The sequence below is a fragment of the Urocitellus parryii genome, chromosome 3, assembly GCF_045843805.1.
Source record: "Urocitellus parryii isolate mUroPar1 chromosome 3, mUroPar1.hap1, whole genome shotgun sequence".
NCBI classification, from domain to species: Eukaryota; Metazoa; Chordata; class Mammalia; order Rodentia; family Sciuridae; genus Urocitellus; species Urocitellus parryii.
The window spans coordinates 136774851-136797284 of record NC_135533.1 but is presented as its reverse complement, the minus strand read 5'-3'; the positions used below and the strand labels follow the sequence as shown (position 1 = coordinate 136797284).

The window sequence follows — 22434 nt, the reverse complement described above, 5'->3', positions numbered from 1 at the left end:
AATGTAGCACCCTAGAGACAAGAGAAGAAAAATTTTATAGGAAGAAGTAGTGATTGACTATTGTGCGAGGCCAACCTTACAGGTGACTGAGTTACACTCCCCAGCTGGGTGCTGAGGCGCTCAGTGACAGAAATGGGTGTGTCTTGTTACAGCCCCATGGGTGAAGCTGTGTTCACCTGTTCCTTTGTAATATAACCCCTTGCCCCATTTAGGATAGAATCTTCCATGGAAGTGCCTTGTGTCCCCTCCTCTTACTGTGCCCTTGGGTGTGGCCTACCCAGGTGTCGGTCAACCTGCTGACAGTGGACATCATGAAGATAGACTCAGCCCCTGAAACCTGACCCCTTGCCTCATTTGAATAGCTTCTCCTCAATAAAAGGGGTCAGCGCGTGCTCTCGCTCTCTCTCTTTCTGCGGACCCTTAAGGTCAGAGGAGCCGTCACAGTAACCCCAAAGGAAAAGGTATTTGTGTCTCTTGTGTGGTTATTTAGTGCAGCCTAGTTAGCCCAGTTTAACTAGAGTGACCCCTGAGCCTTTTAGTCTTGAGAACAGACACCCGGCAATTGGCTCCCAACATGGGGCGAAAGGTCTTTAAGCCGCCGGGACAAAAGCGACAAATGCTGGCTCCTAAGGGGACTCCAATTTAAATATTAAAGAAAGATAGTGAAGTTGAAAGTTCTCTCCAGAAGTTAAGCATGCTTAGGATTGCAGAGTATTGTGGGCAGAATTGTAGAAAATAAGTGAATTAGACAAAAGGAAAATCTGTGACGTTAAAATTTTTAATACTGAGGTATAATTGTAGAGACTCTAAATAAATATAGTTATTAAGATGATTGATGGGCTATATTGTTGAGTTGAGTCCTCTCCATGGAAAGCGCGCTTTTGTGGATTTTTTAAAATTGTTTTTATAAATATTTATAAAAGATTTTTTGGGGGCTAGGATTGTTGCTCAGCGGTAGAGTGCTTGCCTAGCATGGGCGGAACCTGAGTTCGATCCTCAGCATCACATAAAAAAAAAAAAAGAGATTTTTTTGGCCTTTATGTTCTAGAAGTTTGCGCTAGGAGAGTGAGAAAAAGGGAGAGAAAATGTGATGTTTACCTGGAGATAAATAAGTTTCAATTTTCTATTGTTTTTGTCAATACTCAGAAAGTATGTACGGACCTTTTTACTACATGATTGTCCTATGAATCAGATTGGCTGTAACTCAGCCACTGGGGACAAGAGACTTTAGCCTCTGCTGCTTGCTGCTCACTATGGGGAAGCAGCTCACTATGGGGAAGCAGCTCACTATGGGGAAGCAGCTCACTATGGGGAAGCAGCTCACTATGGGGAAGCAGCTCACTACGGGGTCTAGGACCCCCTGCGGCCGGCAGTGCTTTTAACCCTTGAATTACTTGACCTAAATGCCAAACACAGACTAACTTAAGATCTGATGGTAATGCTAGCATTCGCTGCTAAAAAACCTTTGGAGCACCCACATGCCACAGAAAAAAGTGCAGGATGTACATGAGCTGCAACCGCAGGTCGCAGAGACAGAACAAGCTGCTACCGCAGTAAGATCTTGGCCAGGCGGGGGAAAATGCAAACAAAATCAAACAAAATGCAATTGGCTAGGAAAACTAGGGGCCATCAGGAGAAAATTTGGGGGCCAACAGAGGTGAGGCAAAGAACCTCACCCCCCCCCACTGGTGCAAAGGCCTAATTCCTCTCCCCTTCTGAGAGAGGTCTCCTGCCCCATGGTTGCTTTGCTCCCCACATCCAGCTCAGATCAGAACCCTAGTGACAAAGACCTAGTCAACAGTGACTGCCTGCTCACACAGCAGGAGACAACTGCAGCTACAGGAATGGGCCATGTCTGGATGCTTTTCTCTTTCTTGGTACTCATTTTTTTTCCTTGCCTTTCCTTTTCCTTTCTTTTCTCATCAGGGTTCTCCTTTGACAATAAATTTAATAGAAGAGGAGAAAATGTTAGAATAGCCTTCAGTTGCAACTGAACGAACATATAGAGTTTCCTCACAGTATGGTTACATTAGGCAGAAGATGATTGGCTTATGGATATTATCTTGCTTATGTAGATTGACAGGCGTGCCCCACGTTGGGCGCCAATTGCCGGGTGTCTGTTCTCAAGACTAAAAGGCTCAGGGGTCACTCTAGTTAAACTGGGCTAACTAGGCTGCACTAAATAACCACACAAGAGACACAAACACCTTTTCCTTTGGGGTTACTGTGACGGCTCCTCTGACCTTAAGGGTCCGCAGAAAGAGAGAGAGCGAGAGCACGCGCTGACCCCTTTTATTGAGGAGAAGCTATTCAAATGAGGCAAGGGGTCAGGTTTCAGGGGCTGAGTCTATCTTCATGATGTCCACTGTCAGCAGGTTGACCGACACCTGGGTAGGCCACACCCAAGGGCACAGTAAGAGGAGGGGACACAAGGCACTTCCATGGAAGATTCTATCCTAAATGGGGCAAGGGGTTATATTACAAAGGAACAGGTGAACACAGCTTCACCCATGGGGCTATAACAAGACACACCCATTTCTGTCACTGAGCGCCTCAGCACCCAGCTGGGGAGTGTAACTCAGTCACCCGTAAGGTTGGCCTCCCACAGACTATGTCAAATATTGCTAAAAGGTCAAGTAAGAAAAAGACTAAGAATTGATCATTGAATTAGCAATGAAAAAGTACTGGTGATCTCACAAGAAAAACTGCAATGGAATGACTGCTTTGGAAACCTTTCTGGCAAGGGTTCCAAGAAAATGGAAGAACCAGAATAGAAAAACAAGGAGAAAGATAAAGAAGAAAGATAAAGATAAAGAAGATAAATGCAGGACAGAACCCTTGTCCAGTTGGAATTTTGGGCTGCCAACAGAACTGGGATTTAGAGGAATAAAGGGAATTACAAAGAATTAGCCCAAAATTCTGGTACAATTTAGGCACTGCCAAAATCCTAAGCTGTGCACTAGCAGAGTAAGACCCTCAGAAACCAAGTGGAAATCAGCAGATGATTGCTGAAGATCTGAGTAAGGATTTCAACAGTTTCACATTGTTAGGGAAATGGAGGTAGGAATTCAAGACTTGTCAAGGTAAAGTCTCAGAAGGGCTACTTCCTTAGAAGTATGGGTATAACCTAGGAGTAAGAGCTAAGCTCTGCAAGTAAAAACCACTTTCTTGGAGTAAAGCTTCTGCTATAGGTTTGGGGACTCTATCTTAGGAGTAAGCAAAAACCAGAAAAATGTCAGCTCTAGTAAAACCACCCCTAAAGGGATAAAGATGATCTACCAGGAAAAAAAAAATGAATTCTCTTCAAAGAAGACAAAAGGCTGGGATGTAGCTCAGGTGGTAGAGCACTTGCTTAGCATTTGCAAGGCCCTTCACTCAATCACCAGCACAAAAAGAAAAAAAAAAAAAGACAAATACAGCCAGGACCCTGAAATTTTAATCACATTTAATGCTTGGAATTCAATAAAAATTAGTAGGTAAGCAAAGTAACAGGGTCAAATGAAAATCAAGAGAAAAATATAAACAATAGAAATAGATGCTCAAGTAAATTAATTAGGTACTTTAAAATAGCTGTGATTAATATATTCAAGAAAATAAAAGCTGGAGATTACAAACAACTGAAATCTATAAAATAGAACCAAATGGAAATTCTAGAACTGAGAAACATAACTGATGTTAAGAATTCAACAAATGGACCAAATAACAGACTAGGCTCTTCCTACCCAATTCTCTTTCCTCCTCCCTCTCCCTGCACAGATATTATACCTGTATCACAATCTGAAGGCTCTCCTGCTTTCTTTCTGTTCCTTTCCCTTTATTCTTCACAAGTGTTTCCTTCCATAAACATCTAATCCTGTTTTAGTGTCTGCTTCTTAGAGGACATGAACTGACATGAAGATGCATGAACTGGCCTTTGAGGGGAAAGAGTAACACTAAAGACAATAGAATTTGTTGCTAAGGTCCATTGACAGTGAAGAAATAAGATGACAGGCTCAGATCCACTAATCAGTAATTTAAAGCAAAGTAATAAAGTCAGATAGCTTCCTTAGGAGGTTTAAATAAGCCCTCATTTCCCACTGTTAAAGGGCAAAGGGAACTGAAAACCAGGCACAGAACTTATAACTATAAGATAGGTAAAATTTCAAAGAAGGTCAAATTATGTAAGTCTAAGAAAACATTCCATGCCCAAATCAGAGCCTTGATGGAGAAGAGGACAGGTGCTGAGTCTGGAAGGAGGATATCTGGATAGATTTACTTGAAATGCTTCAACTCCCAATGCAACCTGTATCCTCTGGGCCATGACAGATTGTTGGTTTAGAAGAAGCAAGACAGCAGTGTTGAAAGTCTGAGGACAAGAAGATCTAGGGAATGGGCATGTGAATGGACTTACGGGAGTAGAGACTAAGTGTGATCACCTTTTCATCACATGTCCATCAGAGAATGTTTTTAGTGTCAGAAAAGACACTGAACAACAAAAAGGAAAGGATGATTTGGCCAGTGATAGCAACCAATTTCTGTCTTTGACCACTCAAAGCTTAAAAAATGGGCTCATGAACAGAATAGCTATGTTGGGCTCTCTTTTCTCACCAATGCTCATTTAGCTACTGTTCGAGTAGTAGAAAATGGATTAAGGCATTTGTTCTAGACTTCCCTCACCTTCAGCTAGAACTTCTCTGATCTAGATGACTTACTGGTAGGATGACCCAGTCCTTCCTCGTTGGGAGGTGTGACTCTAGGAACTGTGCCTTTATCAGGCTATGGTTGGTATATGTGCCCACTGACAGCTATCACTGTGTATGGCAGTAACAAGATGGGTCTTAATAAATTACATATGTGCCAAATGATTTATTTCTGTCCCCATTATTTAGCAGTGTCTGTATCACCTTATAATGTCCGGCCAATATAACTCTTTCCTTTGCTGGCTGGTTTGCTGGTACGAGGAGCCCAAGTAATCAGATGGTAGTCAGAGCATTAAGTTTTGAAAGCCTTCTAATGGAAGCATACCTACTCTGGGAACAAGAACACCTATACCCACAGAGCTTCAAGTTGTCTGGAAGGGAAGCATAATTCCCTAAGTGAACCAGTAATAACAACATTAATCCAGTCATGAAAGCAAAGTCCTCATAAACGACCTAATCACCTTGCAAAGGTATGTTTCTCAACACTGTTACAACAATGAAAGTTTCAATCTGTCCACTAATCTTCCTACTAGAAATTTTCACCAATAAGAATCTTGTAGAAAGTATACTTGTGTGGAATGAATTTAAAGTGAGAAATAAGCAGATTGCAAAAGTGGAAGGGGTGGGCTATAGTGGATATTGCAAACTGTTGTAAGTGTTGGCTGCTAATGGTTCACAGCTGCTCCTTCTCCAGAGTATACACTCAGTCAACTGGGAATCTCCTCACTTAAGAGTGCCCTACCAAAACCAACGACTGACTGACATGGGGCTATGAAAGGCCAGCCTCCTTGCCTCAAGGTAAAATCAACTCCATGGTGCAATTTGCTTGATTTCCTCTTGGGATCAGAATGAATCTGATGCCAACTGAGACTGGTCCTTGCTTGGCTTTTTGTTTTTTTTTTTTTTGTGTGTGTGTGTGTGTGTGTGTGTGTGGTGTGTGGGTGTAGATAAACAGCATGCCTTTATTTCATTTATTTATTTTTATGTGCTGCTGAAAATTGAACCCAGTGCCCGATGCATGCTAGGCCAGCGCTCTGCCTCTGAGCTACAGCCCCATCCCTGTTAGCCGTTTTGTGCTGATCCACTCCCTTACTTCAGGAGGCACTCCCTGAAGAATCACTTGAGAAATTCCCTTCTCAGGCTCTACTTCAAGGAAACCCAATGTAAGAAAAAAATATAAAACAAAGACTGATAGAACTTAAAGTAGAAATAGATAAGCAATAATTATAGCTAAAGATCTTAACAAATTTCTCTCAATACTGATGGAAGAAGCTGACAAAAAAATCAAAAGGAGTACGGAAGATTTGAATATCATGGTTAACACACTTGTTGGAATTTACATATACAGAATATGATTCCCACAACTGTAAAACATACATTCTTTTTTTTTTATACTTGCAAATCCTTGTTTTTATTTTTTTTATTTTTTTATTTTTATTTTTTAAAGAGAGAGTGAGAGAGGAGAGAGAGAGAGAGAGAGAATTTTTTTAATATTTATTTTTTAGTTCTCGGCGGACACAACATCTTTGTTGGTATGTGGTGCTGAGGATCGAACCCAGGCCGCACGAATGCCAGACGAGCGCGCTACCGCCTGAGCCACATTCCCAGCCCAACATACATTCTTTTCAACTGCACATAAAAGTAGTTACCAGTGCAGACCATATGCTGGGCTATAATGCAAGATTAAACAAATTTCCAAGGACTGAAATCATAAAGTATGTCCTCTGGTTAGTAGAAATGAGCTAGACATCCATAACAGAAAGGTAACTTGAAAATCTCCAAATGTTTGCCTTTAAAAAATAATTACTAGGTAAAACAACAAAGCAAACAAACAAACCATAATGGAAATAAGAAAATAATTTGAAGTGATAACAATGCAGTTGCTACTACCAATTTTACTGCTGTTAGAATCCATGTTTGATTAACAGTAATTTTCACTTTTAAGTTTTCTAGAAGGAAACAGTTATTAAACAGCATGAAACAGAAAAGTTCAGATTGTCAGCTAACTCTCAACTGGTTGAAAGTTCATTTATCTCTACCAGCTATTGTTTGCTGGTAAGTAGAATCCTGATGAAACTAATTTCCTGTGGTGGAAAAAAAAAAGTCAAACCAAGAAAACTTAGAGGCACTTGCATCCACAATGACAACAGCTTTGCCGATTACTACTCCAGGTTCAATTTTTTTTTCTGATAACTATATCACAAACACATAAGGAATAAGCCTGCAGGCAAAATTCCGTAGAGCACCCTTTCTGAATATTTCTTTCCAACGCTCCTTGGAAGCGCATACTTAGAAATTTCTACCTAAGAAGCCATGATAAATAAATATCTTACAGCTATTCTCTTGGTATGATAATTTTACTCATATTAACTAGCTAACCAAAAGAGAAACCTATTTGGACTTCAACTCCTATTAATAACTCTAAAGTGAGTACACATATTTTAATGTAGCAGTGTTGTGCTTACTGCTACATTAAATGAATCAGCTTATATGACACCTCTGTAGTTAATCAGAGAAATCTAATAATTTTATGTTTTCTTCCCAGTAAAAACAATGACCTTAATACAAAGCTGTAAACCATAAACCAGATGACATTTTTATTTTAGCAGCCTAAGATAATACCATATTACCAGTTGATGTTGAATATTTTCATGACGTTGCTTAAGAAGTTCTTCTGTCCTCTGCAAGAGGCCAAATTCAGCTTTAAATTCGGCTATTATTTGATGTTTCTTTTTGAAAACTGTACTCTTGCTTCGAAGTTTACTGACATATCGTTTGAACTATAAAAAAACATAATATGTAATTCAATGAGTAGACCAGTAGCTAAGTATTATACATAATCTTAATGTATTATAAATCTGTTCTTCTTTAATCACCAATACATGGGTCACAAACATATAATAATAACTTAGTTTTATTAGGAAACTTGGAATGATTAACTGCTCAATTAAAACACTATAGGGGGTTGGGGTTGTGGCTCAGTGGTAGAGTGCTTGCCTCTCACGTTTGAGGTGCTGGGTTCAATTCTCAGCACCATATATAAATAATTTTTTTTTAAAAAAGGTCCATAGACAACTAAAAAATATGCATATATGTTAAAAAAAACACTATAGGAAGAACTTGGCCTACCATATTTAAATCACTTCAAAACCAAAGCAAGCGACTATAATACTCTACATGAGATAATTCTTTGGGAATTTTCTTATTCTTTCTTTTTTTGAAAGACAGTACTTTTCCTCTTTTATTTATTTGGTTGTTTTGTAGTACTGGGGATTAAACCCATGGCCTTGTGCCTGCAAGGCAAGCACTCTACCAACTGAGCTATATATCCACCCTCTTCTTATCCTTTTTAATGCCCAATGCTTTTTAAAGCTACTTGGTTGGGGGGGTGTTAATAAATAATATTATAAATAATAAAGTGATGAACATATTATTGAAATTTTGGGGAAAAAAGGAAAAAAACATCACTCAAAGTTGAATTCAAGCTCTGTTACCATGTTGACATTTTTCCTTTTAAGGATAATTATTAGATGAGTAATTTTTTTAAAAATAAACTCAATGAGTTTTTCCCTTCTTTTTTTTTTTAGAGAGAGAGAATTTTAATATTTATTTATTTTTTTTTTTAAGTTTTCAGCGGACACAACATCTTTGTTTGTATGTGGTGCTGAGGATCGAACCTGAGCCGCACGCATGCCAGGTGAGTGCGCTACCGCTTGAGCCACATCCCCAGCCCCTAGATGAGTAATTCTAAGTTACAAGGTAGTAAAATAGATTAGAGCATTTCTAAAGTGTTTTTCTTTTTTAAGATTTTCTTTTCTTTTATTATTATTATTATATTTTTGTAGTTGTAGATGAACAGTCTGTCTTTATTTTATGTGGTGCTAAGGATGGAACCCAGTGCCTCACATGTGCCAGGCAAGCACTCTGCCACTCAGCTACAGCCCCAGCCCTAAAATTTATTTTTCTTAAAGACTAGAATGTTTCCTGAGTATTCAAAGAAATGCCTTAAAAATAGTAAGATTATGGATGGGGTTGTAGTTCAGTGGTAGAGCACTTGTCTCACACATGTGAGGCCTTGGATTTAATCCTTAGCACCACATAAAAATAAATAAATAAATAAATATATTGTGTCCATAAAAAATATTAAGATTAAAAATTCTTCACATAAAAATAATCCCCCAGTCTCTAGTTCAGATAATTTTTTTTAATACTTGACTTTAATTTTGAAAGAATTATGTTTTAGAGGAAGTTAAAACACTGAGTAAGTCAGTTTTATACTAAGGAAACCAGCCCACACACAGTAAATTTTCAATGGCTGAATTACAGAAACTGCTCTAAAATTTTAAGTATACCCGTGTACTAAGAGTCTAATAACTTGCAAATTTTCCTTTTAAAGAATGTGTACTCCCGATATAACCACAGCCTCAGAATCCCTAGAGTAACTATATGTTCTATTAAAAGTGTCCTGGGCAAAATGCCCAAAATGAAATCAACCCTGTGCATCCTCTAGTCTCTGGAACATCTAGGCCAATCTCCCCTTCTCTATCTTGCTGTGGTCCAAAACTATTTTTAAAAGCTAAAAGCTAGAAATGTTTTTGGTGAAAGAACAAACCCACAAATTACTCAATGTGTTGTATCTGACTGGTTATTATTTGACATTCATTATACATACTATCTAAGGAAAGGGTAGTCAGGTTCAGATTAATCATAGTTCCACACAATTAAGCAATAGGTGGCCATCAAAACAGCTAAGGGCTCTACTGTCCCAAAACTAATTAGAAGAAAGGAAAAACATTGACAGTGCTTTTCTTCCACTGGAAGTTTCTCCTAAATATCATTTGAATTTTAGGATACTTCTTAATTTTTAATAGTAAACAAAAGAAACAAACCATGATAAGTACATTCACTCTTCAGACATAGTCAATAATTTCTATAGAACATATTTCCAAAAATGGTCAAAAGAAACATAAGCTTCTGATATATTCTGCCAAAATGCCCTTCAACCAGCTATTTATAATACTTTTATAATCAATCAAGCAAAATAGTATCTTGCTTTTTATTTGCATTTTTCTTTTTAGGAAACTTCACTTTTTAGTTATGTTTATTGTGTATCTGTGGGAATTTTGAAAAAATGATTTGCTTGTCTTTGGCCCACATTTTTATTGGGGTTTTTGTCTTTTTCTTACCCATCTGAAAGAGTGATTCTCAAACTTTCTAATCTCATGAACCTTTTATATATTCTTAAAATTATTTAGGATCTCAAAGAAATTTTGTTTATGTAAATTTTTATCACTATCACATTAACAATGAAAATTGAGAAAATTTTAAAATATAAGAAAACACAGGTACACATTCCATTGGCTGCCAGAGTGATAGCATAATCACACTTGAGCCTCTGGTAATGTCTACTACACACTACTGCACACTCATACAAGAATAGAATAAAAACTGCCTCTCCTTCCCCTACTGGTTCACAGGAGTAACAGTAGTGGGTTGGAAAGGTGGCAATGAGGAGAACCAGGAGCTATACACAGGCATGGGCCAGCAGGCCCAGAGATGAAGAATGTAAGGACATGAGAGGCTTTGGGAATTATGGAGGGAATGGACCACTGAGTGGTAACCAAGGGCACAGTAGAGCAAGGGGTGGGTTATGGAAGTACAAATCAGTATGCTGAACAGATAACAATGTGGAATGATGGGGCTGGGGGCCGAGAAACATGGAGACACAGGCTAGCAGACACAATAGCTGAGGACAGAGGGTAGTGGGGAGCCACAGGAAACATTGGCACTGAGGAAGATGAGGGTTAGTGGGATGGGGATAGAAACATGGTGTGAGGCCAGAATAATTGGTAGGTTGGCTAAACTGAGCAAAAAAGTTAACCAACGGTGCAAATAAGTAAATACAGTGGGGACAAAGGAAGCCACATTTATCAATGATAGAAATGATATTTTAAAACTAGCAAAGGGGGAAGCTAGAAAGAATGCTGAGGTATAGGTTTACTGGTTAGAATCCACAGTTTGTTTATACACACACACACACACACACACACACACATACAGTTATAGAAATATCCATATGTGAATATAAATATATATAATATATACATATGTCCATTTGTTTTTGTACTGAAAGAACTAGCCAAAGTAGCTAGAGAAGAAAAATAAATAAAAAGCATAAGGTTTGGACAGAAATAAATAAATTCTCATTAACACATATGCTATTGTTATCTTAGGGGAAAAATTAAAAATGATTTAAATGACTATAGTTAACAAGAGAATTTAGTAAGTTTGCTGGATATGAAGTCAATGGCAAAAGTTCACTTCATTTCTATATGTAAACCAATAGTTTGTGATTGCTGAAAATAATTCTAGTTTACTTCAGAATCAAAGTTGCTAGGTAAGGTAGCCAAACCTGTAACCCCAGCAACTGGAGAAGCTGAGCAGGAAGACTGCAAGTTTGAGACCAGCCTCAGTAATTTAGCAAGACCCCATCTCAAAAGGGCTGAAGACATAGCTCAGTGAGAGAGCATCCCTGGGTTCAATCTCTATTACCAAGAGATTGTTGGTAAAAATAAAACAAAACAGGTTAAGTGCCTGGTCAGCTATCATAAATTACAGATTCCTTTATGTCTCTTTGATTTGCTTTTCAAAAGTTGAACATTTGAGAGTGTGAAAATAAGATGTTCTGCCTACACATTTCTATGCCTAATCTGTAGGTTGGTTGGTTGCTTGCTTTTTTGAGTACCAGAGCTTGAAACCAGGGGTGCTTTACCACTGAGCTATATTCCTAGTCCCAGCCCACCACCCACACCCCCACTCATCTTTTTTGGAGTCCTACTAAGGTGCCAAGGCTGGCCTCAAACTTGTGATCCTTCTGTGACAGCCTCTCAAGTCGCTGGGATTATAGGCATGTACCACTGCATCCAGTCCAAACCTGAAAACTAATTTATCAAATGTTGTATTTGTTCCAGCAGCTTACTATAGAATGTTATTTGGTAATTCGGTATCATACTTATTACAATTTTTACTTTAGGAGTATAATAGGTAAAATTCATCTAAATTTTATTTGAGTAGGCCCCATGTTTAATCTTCACCATTCTTTAAACTGCTGTGAATATTTTGTCACGATTTGAAAGCAGTAAGACAAAACCTTTAAAGAGCATAGGATTTTGCTTTATTTTTATAATCATGAACTCTTAAGCTGTCAGCTATAACCAAGAACCAATGAATTGTGCATTCTACTTCTTCTAATTTATCTCTTCTCATAAATTATTTTTTTTTTAAAGAGAGAGTGAGAGAGGAGAGAGAGAGAGAATTTTTAACATTTATTTTTTAGTTCTCGGCGGACACAACATCTTTGTTGGTATGTGGTGCTGAGGATCGAACTCGGGTCGCACGCATGCCAGGCGAGCGCGCTACCGCTGAGCCACATCTCCAGCCCTCTTCTCATAAATTATGAGAAGAAAAAATAATTAGGGAAAATATTGTATTTGGATGGTTTCCATAAACAAATGATTATAATTCTTATACATTATTTTTACCTTTTCTGTTTCTTTAAGCAGTCTAATATGCCACAAAATCATTGTATAGTAATTGTTCTTTAGAAGAAATATTTTAAAAGTGTTATTATTAGCTGGACATGGTGCACACACTAGCAATTCCAGTGACTGGGGAGGCTGAGGCTGGAGGATCATGAGTTCAAAACAAGCCTCAGCAACTTAGCAAGGCCCTAAGCAACTTAGTGAGACCCTGTCTCTAAATTTAAAAAAACGGGGGCTGGGGATGCGGCTCAAGCGGTAGCGCTCTTGCCTGGCATGCGTGCAGCCCGGGGTTCAATCCTCAGCACCACATACAAAGATGTTGTGTCTGCCGAAAACTAAAAAAATAAATATTAAAATTCATTCTCTCTCTCTCTTTTTAAAATAAATAAATAAATAAATTTAAAAAAACGTAAGGAGGAGCTGGGGATGTAGCTAAGTGGTCAATTCCCCTGGGTTCAATCCCCATACCAAAAAAAAAAAAAAAAAAAAAAAAGTGTTCTCTTCAGAGTGGTTGTAAATATATTTCAAAATATAATTGATTTTTAAAATCCAGAATACTGACTTAAGAAGTAAGTCTATGAACTCTACTATCAAAGGAAAGGAAGCTGTTTGACTTTTATATTTTTGTGCTGTCAAATATAAGTAAAAACATCAATTATGTAATTCTGCTGTTTAAACAGAAACTATTTACCTCCATGGCCCTAAATGAAAAGTCTAAATTTTTTTTTTCTTTTTTGTATTTTGATGCTGGGGATGGAACCCAGGGATTGTGTATGCAAGGCAAGCACTCTACCACCTGAGCTATATCCCCAGCTGAAAAGTCTGAAATTTTAAGGTGATTATTTTATTGCAAATTAATCCATCTTAATTTTTAAAAAATTGGTTGACTATTCTTGTTGTTAAATAATGTCTGAAAAATAAATACTAAGGGACTGGGGACACATTTCAGTGATAAAGAACTTGCCCAGCATCCATGAGATTCTGGATCAATTCCCAGTACTAAATAAATAAAAATTTAAAACATTTGGAAAAGAAAAATAAAAACTAGGGCTGGGAATGTAGCTCAGTGGTAGAACACTTGTCTAGTACATCTCTGGGTTGGATTCCTAGGTTGGCTCCCTAGCAGCAGGTGGGTAGTGGGGAAACAAATAGAAGTTCTTTAGTCGTAAAAAAATTATTTTTAAATATTTCTTTTAAATTATTTTTAAATGTCTTTTTAAAATATTAAGGGAATTTAAAAATAATTTTTAAAAGAATTTAAAAATTTTTAATGAACTTTACTTTAAAAGAATTTTTAAATAAATATTTACAGGAATAATTTTTAAATAACTTAAAAGGAATTATTTAAAAGAAAATAATTTTTTTTCAGAATAAAAACACCATCTTCATTTATTCACCAAATATTCAAAATTAAATATTGTTAGCTGATTTCAACAATTTGCAATAATAATTATAATAGTGACAATAATAGCTAATATATTTGAGCATTGACTCTGTCATACACTGTATTAATTCAGTAACTGCATATAAACATTACCACAGAAAGCAACTTATAAGAGCAAACTAAAAGAAAATAATTTTTAAAGGCACAGGAAATAAGCAATAAATCCTTGGAGGGGCTGAGGTTGTAGTTCAGTGGTACACTTATCTAGCATGTGTGAGGCACTGGGTTAAATCCTTGGAGGGGCTGAGGTTGTAGTTCAGTGGTACACTTATCTAGCATGTGTGAGGCACTGGGTTTGATCCTCAGTATCTCATAAAAATAAATAAAATAAAGATATAAAAATAAATCCTTGGAACACTAAGATAAAAGCTTCCTATTGTCAATCAAACAAATTTGTCATTAAAGTGAACTACAAAGTTTGTCACTAGGCAGAAAAGCCTATTACAATGGCTAATACTAATTATTTGTACCAATATACATATATAATCTAAATTTGTCATTTATGAAAGAACAGCCATCCTTCTAGATGCTTAGATCAATAAGATTAATGTTTTCTGGTTTATGCCAGTAGGTGCTGAGAGAGTACTCAATTGTGAAGCTCTTTTATCTCTCTGCGTTTGGTTTTGGAAATGAATTAATTAATGTGTTACAGCATTAGTTTCTGGTTTCAGGACCAGTTTCACAGAATCAGCTCCTTTGTGATCAAAATGGAATATGACAGATGTTCTTTCTCCTTTTATCCACTTAAATGTGTTTCAGAACTTTCAATGGTAATGATTAAAATCTGGGTTATCTTTTTAAATAGATGGGGCAGCTTACTTCCCTAATGCTTTTCAAGCTTATTGAGAACTCAAAGGAATTACTGACTTCATTACGGATATTTATGTGAAAACCAAGAATCTCTGTTCCTGCGCAAAATTTCCACTTTAATATCTCCCTAAAGATTATATTCAAAGTAATTAGCTGGGAAGATTTTACAAGACAACCACATAGGCAATTTATATTGTTCAAGAACAAATAAATACATATAAAATAGATATATGCATATAAATATATGTATGTATATTTATGTATGTAAATGTAAATAAATGTATATATGTATACATATATTTGGTTCTGGGGATTGAACCCCTGGAAATACCACTGAAGTAGATCCTCAAACCTTTTTTAAATTTTATTTATTTTTTAAAATATTTTTTTAATTGTTGATGGACCTTTTTTTTTTAAGATTTATTTCATGCAATGCTGAGAATCGAACCCAGCGCCTAGTACATGCTACACAAGTGCTCTACCACTAAGCCACAATCCCAGCCCCCACCAAAGCTTTTTTTAAAAATTTAGTTCTAATCAGTTATACATGACAATAGAAAGCTATTCGATTCATTATACACAAATTGAGCAGAATTTTTCAATTCTCTCGTTGTATATGAAGTAGAGTCATACCATTCGTGCAATCATAAATGTACCTAGGGTAATGATGTCTGTCTTATTCCCCACCAAAGTTTTTTTGAGACAGGTTCTCATTAAATTGCTTAGGGCCTTGCTAAATTGCTGAGGCTGGCCTTGAACTTGTGATCCTTCTGCCTCAGACTCCAAAGCTGCTGAGATCACAGACATGTACCACTACACCTGGCACTCTCTTTCTCTCTATATGTATATATTTAATATTTTTAAGGCTATGTGAAACTAGAGAGAAATCATTAATTTTATCAATGTTTCTGACTTTCTAGTTAGAACAACTGGACTAGAATGAGTACTTTTGACCTCAACTCCTATTAGTCCAACATCCATGCTATTTTCTTTCTTTAATTAAGTCACATCTCTTTCAGTTATTTTATCAAATTATTATAAGTATAGAAAACTATGGAATAGGCTTGAGGGAAATAAGAGAGTTACAGATATCACCAACTATTGAAGAGTAGCATGAATATGCCCAAAGGCCATACTTTTTGTCCACCTGTCATGTCTCTCTTATATTCTGAATTAGTACTTTGCAGAAACTGAAAAGGCTAACGTTTCATGTCATGCTCAAAAAAAAAAAATCATTTGGATTGCTATCTGTTTTAAGGCAAGAGAAAAATGTTTCAAAGCAACTCTGCTTTTTGTTAAAATGAATCTTTTCAAAACACCCATCATAATTAATGCTATATAAACACATACAAATACTATTCTACCCTTTTCCAACCTGTTAGTATTATGTTTTTAACTTTCAAATTAGAAAATCTCAGCAAGCCAAGCATGAACAATGCAATTACATACATATGGAAGCAGCTAGTTAATTGCTCCTTCTTTTGAGAGACTCTATAATAAGCAATATGATATATGCTGGTAGAAATCTGTCTTAGATGAAACTGGTAGCCCAGGAATATCCATCTGTGAAACACAATCACACATTCAAGATTTCTATACTTCTATTATAAATCAAATCACCACCACACAGCTGTTACTATCTCTAATGGGTATCTCAACTGCTGCTCCAAGCAGTTAGCACTCCAGAAGACCAAACAAACAAACAAAAAAAACTATGAAGAGTTTTAAAATATTGGGTTAAAATCATGGCATTACTTAAACTGCATGCATAATATACTTTTCTTATTATAGCAAATTGAGTCAAATTTATTTGATTCTGTTTTGTTCTACCTCTTGGGAAATGTTAGGGGCTTCGGGTCCTGCTATGAACTCTAAAAGAGTACAATGTGATTTGAAAGGTTCTAAAAATATCACCGGTTTTCCTGGGCTCACTTCGAAGGGTGGATGATTCAATTACAAGTGTCAAAATTTGATTCCTTATTTTTTGAGACCTGACAGCTGCAGCAAATCTTGCCAGGATTCCCTTATCTTCATTGTGTTTCTCTTTGAAGTATTTAAAGAAGATTTCATAATCTTTCCAATTTAGCTCTAGGATTTCTGTTGGTAGCTATAGAATGAATTGGTTGGTCCTTTCTGAAACTGCTTATAAATATTATTTGACCAAGCACATTTTTCAAGTAGCTATAACTGCACAACAGCTTAGCTTCTTGTAAACGTTAGGGGAAAAAATACAAGGAGTCTTTTAGACCCATATACCATAAACCAGGAGTGACCTCTCAATGTATGAAGTGCCAATGGAACCTTAACAGGAGGTTCATTTGTTGCTTTAAAAAAGTGTACCCAAAAGGCTTACATTCATTTGAATGAAAACTCTGGGAAGGGTATTAATATTGCATCATTGGGGCTGATTTTATATTTTCAAATTATTAAACCAGAGAGATATCTCACGCTAGGACATTATCCGTTGCCATATGGCACTGACAAACAGGCACAGATTGTCTTTCACAAGAAAGTCTTTAAGCTTTGATTGCTGCCTATGAAATGGCAAAAATTATAGCAAAAAAAAAAAAAAAAAAAAAAACTGGCTGAAGCCAGGCATGGTAGCACATGCCTGTAATCCCAGCTGCTCTGGAGGCTGAGGCAGGAGGATCTCGAGTTCAAAGCCAGCCTAGCAAAAGCAAGGCAGTAAGCAACTCTGTGAGACCCTGTCTCTAAATAAAATACAAAATAGGGTAGGGATGTGACTCAGTGGTCGAGTGTCCCTGAGTTTAATCCCCAGTGCAATCAATCTATCAATAAATTAATTAATTAAAATCCTGGCTGAATGGTACCAGATTAAATGGCAAATTTAAATTTGTGGTCAAGAGTTTAAAAATAACTATCTATACAATGAAATAAACATTGTGGGTAGAAATAAACATTATGGGTAGAATGAAGAGTTACCTTAAATTAATTTTTCTTATCAACTGAAGCCTATAGGAACAGCCAAAAGATTAGTAATATTATCACTTTTCTAAAGAAAAACTATACCTCTAGGTTAGTTTACACAAGTGCCCAGTTTCTAAGTAAACACCAGTAAACAAAATATATGCCTGTCATCGTGGAAATGAACTAGTTTCTTAGGGGCAGCTGAAACTGAACAAGCAATCTTTAGAGAGCTATGCATTATTGGCATGCAAGAGAACATGCTATGAGAATACATTCGAGGAGGAGGAGCAGGGTGGCAGGGTGTGGGATGGGAAAACTTTCAGGATGTGCTTCCTGGAAGAGATGTTACTTAAGGTACAATCTTTCTGCTATCTTTTTGTTTTTAAATGTATTTATTTTATTTATTTATTTTTATGTGGTGCTGAGGATCAAACCCAGGGCCTCGCACATGCTAGGCAAGCACTCTACCGCTGAGCCACAACCCCAGCCCCTCTTTCTGCTATCATTAAAAAGCACACTGATGGGGCTGGGGTTGTGGCTCAGTGGTAGAGCACTGACCTAGCACATGAGAGGCCCTGGTTCGATACTCAGCACCACATAAATAAAGGTATTGTGTCCAACAACAATTAAAAAATAATTATTAAAAAAAGCATACTGATGGCAGTAAATCTTTTACTTATGACCCAAGCCATAATCATGACTATTAACTATATAGTATGCTAAAATACTGTTTCTCTATCTCCTCTCACACTGAAGATATTCCTATGTAAAATATTTTTAAAACACTTCAACTATGGAAAACTAAGATTATTTAATATTAAAACCCTGTTCTAATAACTTGAAATTATTTTAAGTGGATTAATAATAATTTGCATTTATAAACTCCTAAGAGACAATCACATGTCTAAAATAACTACACATGAGTAGACTAGATTCTAATTAGAATCTAATATCAAATTCACTTACAAACTTAAGTTTGGTGTCTCTTACAGGTGATTAAAAAAACACACATAGAGACTGATATTCACCCTCATCGTTATACAAAATTACATACAAGAGGAAGTGAGGGGAAAGGGAAAAAAAAAACAAGGGAGAGAAATGAATTACAGTAGATGGGGTAGAGAGAGAAGATGGGAGGGGAGGGGAGAGGGGATAGTAGAGGATAGGAAAGGCAGAAGAATACAACAGACACTAGTATGGCAGTATGTAAAAACGTGGATGTGTAACCGATGTGATTCTGCAATCTGTATACGGAGAAAAAATGGGAGTTCATAACCCACTTGAATCAAATGTATGAAATATGATATGTCAAGAGCTATGTAATGGGGCTGGGGATGTGGCTCAAGCGGCATGCGTGCGGCCCAGGTTCGATAGTCAGCACCACATACCAACAAAGATGTTGTGTCCGCCAACTAAAAAATAAATATTAAAAAAAAATTCTCTCTCTCTCTCTCTCTCTCTCTCTCTCCTCTCTCACTCTCTCTTTAAAAAAAATCAAAAAAAGAGCTATGTAATGTTTTGAACAACTAATAATAATAATAAAAAAAGAGATTGATATTTACACATTCTTAGGCCATGATTCACAATAAATATCCAGAAATGATGGCTTCTTAGTACTAGAAGGGACTCTAGATTGATCATTTAGATCAAATTTTTTTAACAGTGGAATTTTGTTTTCAAGCAAATTCTTACCTGAAACCCTAATATATTATTCAGATAAAAGCAGAACTGATATGGGTGAAGTCAGAAAAGGGGTATAGAACTCTTCCCAATTGCCATTGAGGCACTTCTCTTCAGATCCCAGGTACCTCTCTGTCCAATGTAAAAACCTCTAATAAGAATTTTGAGCTATGGGGCTGGGGTTGTGGCTCAGCCGTAGAGCGCTCGCCTGGCATGCGCGAGGCCCTGGATTCGATCCTCAATACCACATAAAAATAAATAAACAAAATAAAGGTATTGTGTACAACTAAAAAATAAATATTAAAAAAAAAAAGAATTTTGAGCTAGATGGAAGACTGTTCAAGAAACACCCAAGAAATCTCTGGCCACTCAAAATTAAAATAATAGGAAAGGGCTGGGGTTGTGGCTCAGAAGTAGAGTACCTGCCTATCATGTATGAAGCACTGGATTTGATTCTCAGCATCACATATAAATAAATAAATATAGATCCACAACAACTAAAAAAGATTTTTTTTAAAGTAATAAGGGGCTGGGGCTCTAGCTCAGCAGCAGAGTGTTTGCCTAGCATGTGTGTGAGGCACTGGGTTCAATCCTCAGCATACATAAAAATAAAAAATAAAAAAACAAATATGGCATTCTGTCCATCTACAACTACAAACTTTTTTTAAAAAATTTAAAAGTAATAGAAAAAAAATGCACACACTCCCAAATTACCAAATATTTGTAGAAAACAAAACACCCAACACCATGAAGGAATTTTAAATTCTAAGAGAAGTTATAACTATTTATGTTATTAGAACAAAGATAATTACTTTACAATACATCAGAATACATTTTATTGTTATTTTAGAAAGAAGTAGTAGTGGGCTGGGGATGGTAGAGCACTTCACTTGCATGCTCAAAGCCCTTGGTTTAATATCTCCAGCACTTAAAGAAGGAATGAAGGGGAGGAAAGGGGAGGGGCAGGGATCTTTATATAGGTGTTCTGGGCCCAGAGCTCATACTCAACAGCTTCTTCATGTACTTCTGACACAGAAGTCTCTTAAGACATGTTATTAAAAGCAAGTTGTACAATACACACAGAATAGTGCTATTTGTATTTTTAAAATCTACAAAACACTACTATCTACCTATCTGTATCTATCTCCAGAGAAAAGAGGGAAAGGATATACAGAACTGGTGTATATCAGTGGTTTCTGTCCAGAAAGAATATTAAAGGACTGGTGTTGTTTGTTTTTCATATCATGATAATCTATTTAGGTACTGCTTGTGTAATCAGATTTTTTTTAAGATTAAAAAGGCCAAAACATTGACCCACTGGTTCTTCTTCTCAATGCACACATTACTTCTAATATATCCCTTGCTGAGCTTGTTAGAACATTTTAAACAGTGGAACGATCTGTTTCCCCAAAGCAGCCTGATCCACTACTGAAGAAAGCTTAAGTGGCAGAAAATTATCCTTACAGTCAATCAACTATTTCTTCTAATACCCATCTACTAATCCTAATTCTGCCTTCTCATAAACAAGAATATCCACTAATCCATCTGTGTCGGGGGTCCCAAGACCACTCCCAGGTTCAATGATTTGCTAGGAAAATTCACAGTACTCAAAATATAGTCACCCTCTTTGTTATTATTTATTACACTGAAAGGTACAATGCAAAATCAGCAAAGGAAAAAGGCCTAGGGGGTGAAGCTCAGAGGAAACCAGCTGCAAGCTTCCAGAGTCCTCTCCCAGCAAAATTACATTGGAATGCTTAATTCCTCCAGCAATGAGTTATAGCAGCATGTGTGAGATGATGCCAACCAGAGAAGATCATTAGAGACTTAGGGTCCAGGATTTTTACCTCCAGGACTGATCCTGCAGGTACCCTCTGCCTAGCCTGTACCAAAATTCCAGACTCCTCAAAAAAAAAAAAAAAAAAAAAAACCAAGTATTCAACATAAACCACATTCTTCATTCACATTAGGCATAGAGAGCCATTCTTATCAGGGAAAGGTGGGAATTATTCCAAAGTCCAAGTTTCCAGATATCTGCCAAGGGCCAACCTTGCAAGCAGGATTTTCTAGGGATAGCATCCCAGGCCTGCTATATTAACTCTTTTCTGCCCACCATCTTTTCCTTCTTTCCATGAAAGTTTTCAGACTTTTATCCATTTTAGTCACCCTCATCTGGTACTCTGGCATGACTATGTATCTCTTAAGACATGAAGCCAAAGATGTAAAATATTATTCCAGGCATAATTTGACCACAAATAGGATTCAACATTTTCTAAATGTAGTACATATATATACACACATATATATCGTTATTGCTTTTGGTACTGAGGATTAAACCCAGAGGGACTTTACCACTTAGCCACATCCCTAGCCCTCCTCCCACTTTTATTTTGATACAGGATCCCACTAAGTTTCTGGGGCTGGCCTTGAACTTGTGATTCCCCCTGCCTCAATCTCCCAAATCCCTGGGATTATAGGCATGCACCACTGCACCTGGCTATTTTATTTATTTTTATAAAGCTGCATTCCTAATAGGTTTTGTGTTGACCCATGCAGACAAACTTTCAATTCTATCACATAATTCCATTAATGGTCTTTTGTTTGCTTAAGTATAACAGCATTCCTACCTACCAAGACGATTTTAAATTGTAATTTCATCTGGCTCAGGTTGACTATTCTTTCTAGATTTCTATCATGTGAAAATTAGTAAAGGCTCCAGAGCCAGATTGCCTCAATTCAAATTCTGATACTATGTAATAGCAATAACATCTTGAGCAAATTAGCTTAAACTCTGTGTGCCTCAATTCCCTTATTTGTAAAAAATTGGAATAATAATTGTATCTTTCAGCATTATACAATGAAACAAATGAGATAGTACATGCCAGAACTCTTCTTTGGTGTCTGGCACATTGTAATTATATAATAAACTTTATTATTATTAATTATATAAACTATTGACAGTGGGCTGGCGTTGTGGCTCAGCAGTAGAGTGCTCGCCTAGTACATGTGAGGCTCTGGGTTTGATCCTCAGTACCACATTAAAATAAAGGTATTGTGTTGAACTACAACTAAAAAATAAATATTAAAAAAATCCTATTAAACTATTAACAGTAACAAATAAGTTAGGATCAAGGGCAAAGTGCCAGTGTACTTCTCTCAGAGACAACAGTAGTCAAATATTTTTGAGACTGCTGACTCAATCAGATCTTTAATCAGTTTATATTTAAAGTCCATTATAAAAACTTTCAAGAAGCTGGGTGTGATGGCACATGACTGTAAACCCAGTGGCTTAAGAGACTTAAGACAGGAGGATCAGGAGTTCAAAGTCAGCCTTAGCAGAGAGCGAGGCACT

The 22434-nt window shown here is 36.7% G+C and overlaps 1 protein-coding gene across 3 annotated transcripts in view; it reads right to left on the bottom strand.

The window, feature by feature from the left end:
* The window catches only part of Ift81 (intraflagellar transport 81), a 71714-nt gene that overhangs the window by 23122 nt on the left and 26158 nt on the right, over window positions 1-22434 (bottom strand). For all 3 annotated transcript variants that reach the window (XM_026386042.2, XM_026386044.2, XM_026386043.2), the window contains one exon: window positions 7310-7459. In XM_026386042.2, coding sequence (XP_026241827.2) covers window positions 7310-7459 — 150 coding nt within the window. The remainder of the gene's footprint in view (window positions 1-7309; window positions 7460-22434) is intronic.